Raw genomic sequence first — 12,515 nt, forward strand, 5'->3', positions numbered from 1 at the left:
GTGGTATTAATCCATACACAATATGGCTCTGACAGGTGGTCCTCTTCCTATCCCAAGAACTTAGCAAGACTACGAAATACTTGCGTCTTTTCCAGTAACCTTTCATACAGTAAGGTGTCCACTGTCTCAGAAGAGAAGGCAAATTTGAGAGTGCACATTGTCAAATATTGATTGCCAGTCTTTTTTTTTTTATTAGGTCAATATAATATGAATGGAAGAGACATGGATGCCTACAAAACATGGCGTTGATAGGTGTTCCTCTACTCAGAAACTTAGGAAGACTTTGACATTGTTGTGTCTTCTCCAGTAACCTTTCATACAGTAAGGTGTCCACTGTCTCAGAAGGGAAGGCAAAGTATAGAGTGCTCATTGTCAAATATTGATTGCCAGTCTTTTTTTAGGCCAATACTATATGAATGGATGTGGCATGGATGCCTATAAAACAGGGGTGGGGAACCTCCGGCCCGCGGGCCGTATGCGGCCCGCACGATCCTTCTGTCCGGCCCGCGATCCGTGCCGCTGTGTCAGAAGGAGCCGATGGCTCCGTTCTGACACTGTGAATCTCCGAAAAGGCTGGACCCGAGGTGCAGAGCAGTGCGCTTCGAGCCCGCCCATTTGTGTGACAATAGCGAATGAAAATTCGCTACTGTCTCACGGATCTGCCTCCTCCTCGGCCAATGTCATTGGCCGAGGAGGAGGCGGGAGGCGGGACGCGGGAGGACTCGAAGAGACGCGGGGACTGAAGAGAGGAAGCCGGCCACCGCTAAAACAGGTAAGTGCTCTGGGGCTTGGCACGCTGTTCACTCTGCATTGTGGCCAATCACTCCACATTAAAAGGGGGCACGCTCTGGGCACTCCACATTAAAAGGGGGCACACTCTGGGCACTGCACATTAAAAGGGGGCATACTCTGGGCACTGCACATTAAAAGGGGGCACGCTCTGGGCACTCCACATTAAAAGGGGGCACACTCTGGGCACTGCACATTAAAAGGGGGCACACTCTGGGCACTGCACATTAAAAGGGGGCACGCTCTGGGCACTCCACATTAAAAGGGGGCACACTCTGGGCACTGCACATTAAAAGGGGGCACGCTCTGGGCACTGCGCATTAAAAGGGGGCACGCTCTGGGCACTCCGCATTGAAAGGGGGCACGCTCTGGGCACTCCGCATTGAAAGGGGGCACGCTGTGGGCACTCCGCATTGAAAGGGGGCACACTGTGGTCAATCACTCCGCATTGAAATGGGGCACGCTGTGGTCAATCGCTCCGCATTGAAAGGGGGCACGCTGTGGGCACTCCGCATTGAATGGGGGCACGCTGTGGTCAATCACTCCGCATTGAAAGGGGGCACGCTGTGGTCAATCACTCCGCATTGAAAGGGGGCACGCTGTGGGCACTCCGCATTGAATGGGGGCATGCTGTGGTCAATCACTCCGCATTTAAAGGGGGCACGCTGTGGTCAATCACTCTGCATTGAAAGGGGGCACGCTGTGGTCAATCACTCCGCATTGAAAGGGGGCATGCTCTGGGCACTCCGCATTGAAAGGGGGCACGCTCTGGGCACTCCGAATTGAAAGGGGGCACGCTCTGGGCACTCCGCATTGAAAGGGGGCACGCTCTGGGCACTCCGCATTGAAAGGGGGCACGCTGTGGTCACTCTGCGTTGAAAGGGGGGCACGCTGTTGTCAGTCTGCATTGAAAGGGGGGCACGCTGTGGTCAGTCTGCATTGAAAGGGGGGCACGCTGTGGTCAGTCTGCATTGAAAGGGGGCACGCTGTGGTCAGTCTGCATTGAAAGGGGGCACGCTGTGGTCTCTCTGCATTGAAAGGGGGCACGCTGTGGTCAGTCTGCATTGAAAGGGGGCACGCTGTGGTCAGTCTGCATTGAAAGGGGGGCACGCTGTGGTCAGTCTGCATTGAAAGGGGGCACGCTATACCTTGATTACTGAAGGCCCCTTTCACACTTTTATGACCTCAAAGTCACGCAATTTTTTACAGCGTTTTTTGCCGCAAATCAATGCCTATTACATTTATGCATACATTTTGTACGGCCCCCGAATGATGTTACAAAAATGCAAATGGCCCTTGGTAGAAAAAAGGTTCCCCACCCCTGCTATAAAATATGGCTCTGATAGGTGTTCCTCTTTGTATCTCATCAACTTAGGAAGTCTATGACATGGTTGTTGAACAATATAATAGCGCACACATACACAGAAAAAAATTTGTTTTCAAATCTTGCAAGGCTATTTAAAAAAACCTGCTCTTATAAAGTAGATATGGGAATTTGGTCACACCATATGGCCATACTGTGCTTAAGCCCACCACTACGTCAAAGTACCCCATTTTCAGTGGGCCCTACACTATTCATAGAGAAGATAATCCCACTTCTCAAAACCATAGGGCAATACTCACTCCTGTCATGGGAAAAGTGTGCAGGCTGCAGATTCCTCTGCTAGAACCTCATTAGCATGGTCCACCTGTGAGTAGTTCCAGGAGGTGTCCCTTCATTGCAGTTCTAGCAGAGGAATCTGCTAGAACTGCAATATATATGTCAGAGTTTTACAATGCCTCATGGGATGCGAAGTACGCAACAGCTGGAGGGCCGTAGTTTGGAGATCCCTGCAGTAAGACAGTTCCCGGGAAAATGTTTCACTGCCTGTGATTAGCCGCGTGCAGTGTCGGGTTCCTGGCAGAATCGGGCAGGTGGGATCCTGAACACGCCCGAGTCCATTCCTATTTATTAGCATAGTTTGTAAGCTTTTTTTCCACAGTATCACATTGCACCACATCACCTGACATTCTTCGATTCAGGCTGTATTCAACCTATGGTGGTCAACCCACATCATAGATAGATAGAATCTCAGTATAAATACAGCTGTTCTGTGAAGCCCTCAGAGGTTTGTTAGAGAACCTTAGTAAACAAACAGCATCATGAAGGCAAAGGAACGCACCAGACAGGTCAGGCATAAAGTTTTGGAGAATTTTAGAGCAGAATTAGGTTATAAAAAACAAAATATCCCAAGCTTTGGGCATTTCACGGAGCACTGTTCAATCCATCATCCGAAAATGGAAAGGATATGGCACAACTGCAAACCTACCAAGAAATGGCCGTCCACCTAAAATGACAGGCCAGGCAAGGAGAGCATTCATCAGACAAGCAGCTAAGAGGCCCATGGTAACTCTGGAGGACCTGCAGAGATCCACAGTTCAGGTGGGAGAATCTGTCCACAGGACAACTATTAGTCGTGCGCTCCACAAATCTGGCACTTATGGAAGAGTGACAAGAAGAAAGCCATTGTTGAAAGAAAGCCATAAGAAGTTCCGTTTGCAGTTTGTGAGAAGCCATGTGGGGGACACAGCAAACATGTGGAAGAAGGTGCTCTGGTCAGATGAGACCAAAAATTTAACTTTTCGGCCTAAAAGCAAAACGCTATGTGTGGCAGAAAATGAACACTGCACATCACCCTGAACACACCATCCCCACCGTGAAACATGGTGGTGACAGCATCATGTTGTGGGGATGCTTTTCTTCAGCAGGGACAGGGAAGCTGGTCAGAGTTGATGGGAAGATGGATGGAGCCAAATACAGGGCAATCTTAGAAGAAAACCTGTTAGAGTCTGCAAAATACTTGAGACTGGGGCGGAGGTTCACCTTCCAGCAGGATAACGACCCTAAACATACAACCAATGGAATGGTTTAGAATAGATCAAAGCACATTCATGTGTTAGAATGGCCCAGTCAAAGTCCAGACCTAAATCCAATTGAGAATCTGTGGCAAGACTTGAAAATTGCTGCTCACAGATGCTCTCCATCCAATCTGACAGAGCTTGAGATATTTTGCAAAGAAGAATGGGCACAAATCTCCCTCTCTAGATGTGCAAAGCTGGTAGAGACCTCCCCAAAAAGACTTGCAGCTGTAATTGCAGGAAAAGGCGGTTCTACAAAGTATTGACTCGGGTGTGGGGGGTGAATACAAATGCACGCCACACTTTTCACATATTAATGTAGCACCCTCCTACGTAGGTGCTAGAGAGAGAGTATAGTTTTTGGATCTTGTCTGCTTACCAGAGGGATTGCAGGTAAATCTATATTGTTCTCTGCCTACCAGAGAGCAGGATCTGCTAGTGAGGTCTGCGCAATGTGCTCAGGTGCAACTCAGTCTGTCTGCAGAGTGCTACACACTGGTCTAAGAGGGATGCATGTTGGACAGTGGGAGGAAACCTGACAAATGAGTGCATAGGCGTTTAGTACAGCCCTGTTGATTTGGCAGAGGAAAATGCCTCAGTGCATACTGGCATACTGTATCAATAATAGGAGCACATGTGCTTGGGGTCTTTTGTCTGGATAGCGGAGTCCCGGAGGGAGGGGGCGGCTGCCTCCTCCTCTGTAGAGGCGCCATGCGACCTCAGGTAGTCAACCTGAGGGCATAGAGAGTGCTAGAGAGGAATTGAACCCAGAAGTCTGGTGAAGCTGTCTAAAGGGGGGACATTGGAGATTCTGATTATGAGTGAGTACGGACCTGTGTCAAGGGGCCTGACCTGAGGGGAGCCATCCTGCTGCTAGAAGAGTCAGTAAAGGGGATGCTAGAGAGTATCCTGAAGAGAATGTAGTTCACCAAGTCTATTGCTGGAGAGAAAAGAACAAGGAGACTTAACCCTTTCCCTACATGTGGCAGTATGGTTCAAGAAGTGCAGCTGCTTCCACAAACAACCTGGTGAGGCCAAGTGAGAGTTATCCTTATCCATTGTGAATAGTTCCAGTTGGAGTATCCCACTATTCCCTTCTCCCATCCAAGTTCCAAAATAAACACTAAAAAGCAAAACCCCTGGACTGTTTATTGAGCAACGAGCCATCGGGAGTAAGGATGAATGTGTGAACCTTACCCTAAGTGACTGTGTGCTGGTAATCAGAGGAGACCCAACAAGTCACCATACAGCAAGCTCTACAGGGACCATGCTACCCTCTATTTGTAAAAAAAAATTGAAATCCATTTATCATTTTCCTTCCACTTCCCAATGATGTGCAATGTTGTGTTGGTCTATCTCATAAAACCCCAATAAAATACATATACCTTTTTGATTGTAATATGACAAAATGTGGAAAATTTCAAGGGGCATGAATACTTTTTCATTAGATAGATAGATAGATAGATAGATAGATAGATAGATAGATAGATAGATAGATAGATAGATAGATAGATAGATAGATAGATAGATAGATAGATAGATAGATAGATAGATGCACAGGGGCTGGTTTGCTACAACACTGTCTCCTTCCTCTGCCTACTAATACCAGCCTGAGTTATGCTAATCCCCTATAAGCTCCATATTTCTGTGTCATGTCCCGCTATGGGAAGAGCTCACATTACATGCGTAGATGATGAAGCTACAGGTAGAACATGTCTGTGCATTTTTCCTCCAGTGATGGGAATGGAACTGCCCACTTTCTGAAGGACGCCTATGACATCCTGACTGTTTCTCTATATTCATGATCCTCACTTGTCTTGGTTGTCCATACTAAAATGTCAGATTCTATTTTTGCTTTAATTGCAAAGTCATGGTAAAAAAGACAACTGCAGGTCCAAACAATAATTTTTAGAGGTGTACCTTATACTCAGAAAGTCAGAGCTATGCATTGTGCCGTCTACTTGATTCCCATGATAGAAAAAAACATATGGCAGAAATCAAACTCCCCTTCCCGCACCCGATACACGTGCCAACGCTGTTTGTACTGGCACCTGCTGCCATTGGCTGTAACCGACAGCTCTGTCAACTGGCTGGCAATTACAAAGACTGTCCCACCTACGTCCCTGACATCACTGAAAACCCACCAGTGGCTGAGAACGCCAGCATACTGTATAGAAGAAGCCCACGCACGTCTACATTAGTGCTCTTTGTTCATAGAGGTAGAGGGTTTGGGGATGAAGTTCATGCATTGGAGCTTATCTAAGGTCTGAGGGTTCTACCCATTATACTACATGTTTTGCATTGTTGACCACTTACTTATTGCGTTCTGTTTCTACAATCTCCTTTAGATTTTTCAAGCAAAACTCAATCGATATGGATAGTGATGAACCAAACACAACTGGGCTCGGTTCTAGCAAGGTTCGCTGAACATGACTAAAGTTCAGGTGCCATTGAAGTCCACAGCAGCCCAATGTCATAAGCAGTTCTTGCCATTTTCTAGGCTAATTGGCAAGGAATTAGCAAACACATGATTTGGGGGACTGGGTACTGCCATTAGCTTAATCTACCAAAGCAAATTTTTAAAATTTTGTTATGGTCATCATGATGACCCCAGTGACTTCATTGACTACGTCTTGAACACACCAAAACCCATGGCTCTGCTCCAGACTGGCTCCTTTAATCGCACATAAACAACCCGGGGGTGTTGGCTACCACAGCCCGCCTCCATTCTCACTCAAAAGTTTGGGAAATATAAGCCGCACTCCAGAACTTATCTTTTCTTTCTGTGTGTACTTTTTAAAAAAAAAGACGGCATAGATTGATGTCTCCAACCTTCCTTGACGCGTTTCACCACCGCTGGCTGGCTCACAAGGATAAGGGAAGCCCAATATCCTTGTAAGCAAGCCAGTAGTGGTGAAACACAAGGAAGGTTGCTTTAAGGGTGGAGACATCACTGTGTGTAGTTTTTTACTCATTAAACACAGAAATAGGGCTACGTTTGAAGTGCGGCCTATATTTATAATACTGTTGACTGTGTTGACTGTGTCTGGAGTGACGTGACCAGATTAGTGTCAGTGGGTGTCTTTTTTTGTTGGGAATTGTGATTCATGTTAATCTACATCACTGGGCAAGTTGACAGTAGATGTACATTGTTGGACAATTTTTTACATTTTTTTTTTTGTGAATGTGTAACAGAGGGCCCTATCCTTTTTCTAGATTCCAATAAGCCCTCTGCCCAACCAGCGGGTAAGAGTTATGAGGAAGATGCCCTTGTCCTCATCAACATGGGTACAAGGTGCTTGGCCAGGATCACCCAATGTTGAGGGCATGTGGCCTGGTAGGGTTCCGGAGGAGGGTCAGCGCATGCTCATACCTTACATTTCATGGCCCCTGACCTGCCAGGCTGCATGCTTGGAAAAAGGCCTGGTATGGACTTTTTTGGGAGGGGGGGGGGGGGGTCTAGTGCTTTTCTTTCCTTGATTCTTGCAGGGTTCCTTCTTAAAATCAATACCAGATTAGAATTTGGGAGGGACTTTATGCTTTTTTTTTGCATAGGGTCCTGCTTTAAATTTATTCCAGATCTGGAGGGCCTGGTATAAATTATGGGGGAACCCTGGCTTCTTTGCTTACATAGCTGGAGATTCACTCTGAGACACTTGAGTATCAGTGCCTGGTGCAGTATCAGAAATGAAGAGATAGTGTAGGTGGGGTGCAGCATGGTGTGGCGGCAATAACACACATAGCCCAGTGCGATGAAATAACTTGTATTAAAATAACGCAAAGAAAATTCACAAACACTGGGTGGGAAGAAAGCCCAGCCGGGAACACTCACAGTTCTGAAATCCTGTAGTAAGCAGGTTTTAGCCAAATTGACAGCATCTGTAGAGAGGGGCAGAATGCGGCCTGGCCATCCTGAGCCCAAGCAGGTAGAAGCTCAGAGAAGTTGTGAACCCTACGCTTTCCCTCCTCTTCAGGGACCTTTCCGTACCCTAGTACTGTCCGTAACAGATGGGGTACCTGTCCCTACTCTACCCACTTGCATAAAGCACCCCAAACAAATGGCCACTGCCCCTAACTATAACTGGCCTTCACAGCAACAAGCACATGGAAGGGCAACGCATGTAAAACAAAACTGTAAAGAACGCTGGTATCCTGAATACCGTTCTTTCAGACACTCCCGGACTGGCTAGGGACTTTGTGACTATAGCCCTTTTCGCCTGGATCGATCGTTCCCGAAATCCTAGCGAGCAGTCGAAACTAGTTGAAGGGTACAACAGGAATGTTTTATTCAGGCCAGATGGCCGGCTTTTATGCAAGTCAAGGTACATGACATACGCCCACGGGAACTCCCACGACACACCCACATAAAAACATGAGTCACAATGACTCGACAGAAAATACAGAAAACATGAAAATATGTATTAACACATCCTAAATATGTCAGAACCCCCACACATGTTATATGCCCAAATAGCTGGTTTTCGGAGAGCTCAATCTGGCCAAATAGTGCCCTGATCCCATGTATTCAGCAGAAACGCCACGAGGTAAAGATTTGACCGACTGCACACGAGGCAGATGCCCACAATAGTTCCATAAGTTCAATGGTCACGGTCAGGGAGTTCTGAATGTCTCCAAATTGACCCAAAAAGGTGAACTGTCCATGGGGTTCAGGAGTAGTGTTGGATCATCTGGGTCTTAGGGGCAGCCACGCCAAATAGCGATCTCCTGGCTGAATGGGAAGCAAAGCAGGCATCCGCTGAAGGTGCACCGGTTGAGTGTCCGGCCTAGAGTTCCAGACACTCAAAGACCAAGTCCCGCTGTCTTTGTTTTGGTGACAAGATGGCCGCCATTTTTGTAAGCAGGTGGGGATCGATGATCCGAATGGCGGCCACATCCCGGTGAACACTTTAACTCGGCTCTCCTCCGAACTGGGCAAAAAGGGGAAAAGGGTATTTGGTAACAAGGTACACCGAATGCAGGATATAAATAAACAACCCAAATATGTGGTGTTGTCACAAAAACCAAAGAAAATTCCCAGCTCAACTCGCCAGCCAACTTGCTACCAACTGAATTAACAGTTTGCGTTAAAAACTGGGGTTTGGTTAGCACACATTTGTAAATACATGCATAAGCTGGGCCACGACAAGTCACCCCATTATTATTCGCAGTCATCACTCTATACATTTTTGAGAGCCTCCATAGTAGAAGCACATACATTTGTGCCCATGTGTTTGTACTGTTGGAATTCTGGTGAGGGGAAATAGTGGACACCTTTGCTGCCATTGTGCTATACGCTGGGTGTCCAGTGAGCCCATGTGCCTTTAAGGAGGGGTGGGCTTCTTCCAGGCTCACCTGCCCTCTGCCTATTTATTATAATGCATGTGTTTCTACTATGGAGGCTCTCACAAATGTATAGAGTGAGGACTGCGGATAATAATGGGGTTCCTTGTCGCGGCCTCCGCAGCTTACACATGTATTTGCAAATGTGTGCTAACTAAACCCCTGTTTTTAATGCAAACTGGTAGGCAGATTAATTTGGTTGGTAGTAGGTTGGCTGGTGAGTTGAGCTGGAAATTTTATTGGTTATGTTTTATAAACCGGGGGGCCAGGGTCTTATATAGACTCTGCCACACCTAAGATCGCCACATGGGCAGCCAGCATCCAATCGGATCTCTGCCCCCAGTGATTTAGGAAACCATAGAGGAACCAGGTTCTTCATGACTTCCTCATCCTCTGCATTGCTACTGTGGTTGAGTGCCACCTGCAGTGGAGACAGCAGACTACACCTGCTTACTGGTGCATCAGGGTCACTTTGGAGGAGTCATATCCAACTGCAGTTTATTTTTATGTTACTCGATACAGGTTATGACTGTTGGGTTTTAGAGTTCTATGCCAAGTCTGAACATGAAGCAAAAAGCAGGCTGTTTCTAGGAGCTCACAAGGTTTTCAGGTAGGGATGGGTTACGTTCGACTCAAACATCAGCTGTTCGTGTGTTCGCTGAACAGTGAACACATGAACAAATGAGGCGATCGGCAGCGCCCCATAATGCACTGATGATGATTGGCCACAACATGCACCAGACCTGTATGTAGAGTGCCTTTGGCCAATCATGGCTCAGGGGCTAAATCCATGCCCCACACTATATAAGGCTGCTGCTTACACGGCAGCCGTTTATAGTTTGTGACAATAGAGATTAGGCAGGTAGTTAGTGGATAGTGGGGTCAGATAGTTTAGTGCAGTCAGTGTAGTATACAGGCATACCCCAATTTTAAAATGTATGGATATGTTGTAGTCCTGGGTTCCCTCTTGATGCTCCCCAAGTTTGGTGTCCTTGTCACTTATAGTTGGGGGAGCAGTGCCATGCCAAGCTGACCAAGATTTCCCATTAATGCCAATGAGCATTGAAAGCTGAAAATAGGTTTAGGCAGGAAGGGGGTGAAAGTGCCCTGTATTTAGGTGGTTAAGGGGAACCCTATGACAGAATTTAAAAAAAGAAAAGCGGCGTGGGCCCCCGCCACAAAATCTATACCAGGCCCTTTGAGTCTGGTACAGACTTTAAGGGGAACTCCACGCCAAAATTAAAAAGAGAAAGCAGACGGCGGGAGGCGTCCCAAGAGGCAGAAGCGTTTAGTTTTGTTTTTTTTCGGGTTCAGCGGGGGTTGTGATTGACGATGGATTTTCATTGAGGGGCACTATTTTTTTACTTTTTATTTTTTTATTAAAGGACTTGTAAAACACAGTTTCTTTACTTTTTGACACTTTTTTTGGTGAATGGGTGTAACCGATACCCATTCACATGGGGGGGGGGTGGGATCTGGGGGCCCCCTTGTTAAAAAGGGCTTCCAGATTCCGATAAGCCCCCCACCTGCAGACCCGGACAACCACAGCCCAGGGTTGTCGGGAAGAGGCCCTTGTCCCCATCAACATGGGGACAAGGTGTTTTGGGGCAGAACATGTTGAGGGCATGTGGCCGGGTATGGTTCAGATAGGGAGGGGGGCGCTTGCTTGTTCCCCCCCCCCCCTTTCCTGACCTGCCAGGCTGCATGCTCTGATAAGGGTCTGGTATGGAATTTGGGGGGGGCCTATGCCGTTTTTTTTTTTTTTTATTTGGGGTTCCCCTTACAATCCATACCAGACCTGAAGAGCCTGGTATGGACTGGGAGGAAGGGGGGGGGGACTCCACGCCATTTTTTTTTTTCATTTTTTTGTTATTTTTATCTGTATTGCCAGGAGGCGGCAATACATTACAGCCGCGAGCAAGTTTAAGTTACATTTTTTCCTTTAGAAATGTCAGTATTGCTGCAGCAAGATCCATTCATTGTACAAATGTGCCACTTTACAGGCACATTAACCACTTTGCCGCTGCTCACTAGAGCTCTACTGCGGCAAAGTGGTTCGTTATCGTCTAGCGACGTAGACCTACGTCGTCAGACACTCCCCTTTCTCGGCGGCGCGTGCGTGCCGCCGGAGGCTCGCTCCCGCTGTATTCAGTCACAGCGGGAGTCGAGCCAGGGGAGGAGCAGCGGCGATCGCTGCTGCTCTTCCCCGATCGTCGGGGAATCGAGTCTGGAGATCCGTCCGCTTGTGTAAACTAAGTGACAGGCAGGGTCAGATTGCAACCTGCGATCTGTCCCTGTGTCACATAGTCACCTCCCCCCACACACGTCAGTAAGCACCAGGCATATATTAACCCCTCCCTCTCCAATAAAATTAACCCCTTCCCTGCCAGTGTCATTTTTACAATAACAGTGCATATTTATAGCACTGATTACTGTAGTAATGTCACTGGTAAACCCAAAAGTGTCAAAAATGTCAGTCAAGGGTCCGATCTGTCTGCCGCAATGTCGCAGTCCCGCAAAAAAAAAATCGCAGATCGCCGCCATTACTCGTTATAAAAAAAAACACCAAAAATGACAGAAATCTTTCCCTTAGTTAGTAAATGCAATAACTTTTGCGCAAACCAATCAAAATACGTTTATTGTGATTTTTTTTTTTACCAAAAATATGCAGCAGAAAACAAATTGGCCTAAAATGATAAAAAAATTTGATTTTTACATTTTTGGGGGGGGGGGGGGGGGGGATTTTATATAAAAAATGTGAAAAATATTGTTATTTTTTCAAAATTGTCGTTATTTTTTTGTTTATAGCGCAAAAAGTAAAAATCGCACAGGTGATCAAATACCACCAAAAGAAAGCTCTGTTTGTGGGAAAAAAATGACGTAAATTTCGTTTATGTATGGCGTTGCATGACCGCGCAATTGTCAGTTAAATTCGCACAGTGCCGAATCGCAAAAAGTGGCCCAGACGTAAGACAGCAAAATCCTCCGTTGGCAAAGTGGTTAAGGCGACCCCCCCAGGCACAATATTTAAAGGAATTTTTCTTTTTTTTTTGTTCTACTTTAAACATAATTAAAATCACTGCTCATTTAAAAATGATCGTTTTAAAAAAAAAATTTGCATCGATTCATGTCCCCCAGGGCAGTACCCGGGTCCCCATACACTTTTCATGGAAATAACTTGCATATACAGTAAGCCTTTAAAATGCGAACTTTTCATGTTCATGCCCCATAGACTTTAATATAGTTCACATGGTCGCTAGAACTTTTTCCCTGTTCGAGATGTTCTGGTGCGAAGTGAACAGGGGGGTGTTTGACCCATCCTTATTTTCAGGTTTGGATCATGTATTTTTGTAGCCACTTTTATTTGGTGGTAATAGAAGGGATAAGACCTGTATCCAGGGATCATCTTTCATTTACATTAGGACAGGGTTCCTCAACCAATTTTACTGAATATATAAAGAAATACATTATCCTTTATGGAGGTAAAG

The 12,515-nt window shown here is 46.5% G+C and overlaps 1 protein-coding gene across 1 annotated transcript in view; it reads left to right on the top strand.

The window, feature by feature from the left end:
* Positions 1-12,515, top strand: part of RP1L1 (RP1 like 1) — a gene marked incomplete at both ends in the record, with an annotated part of 51,353 nt that overhangs the window by 3,276 nt on the left and 35,562 nt on the right. The window contains one exon of the mRNA XM_082250536.1: positions 9,550-9,637. Coding sequence (XP_082106662.1) covers positions 9,550-9,637 — 88 coding nt within the window. The remainder of the gene's footprint in view (positions 1-9,549; positions 9,638-12,515) is intronic.

The sequence above is a fragment of the Pelophylax lessonae genome, assembly GCF_965119305.1.
Source record: "Pelophylax lessonae genome assembly, chromosome: 3".
Lineage (NCBI taxonomy): Eukaryota > Metazoa > Chordata > Amphibia > Anura > Ranidae > Pelophylax > Pelophylax lessonae.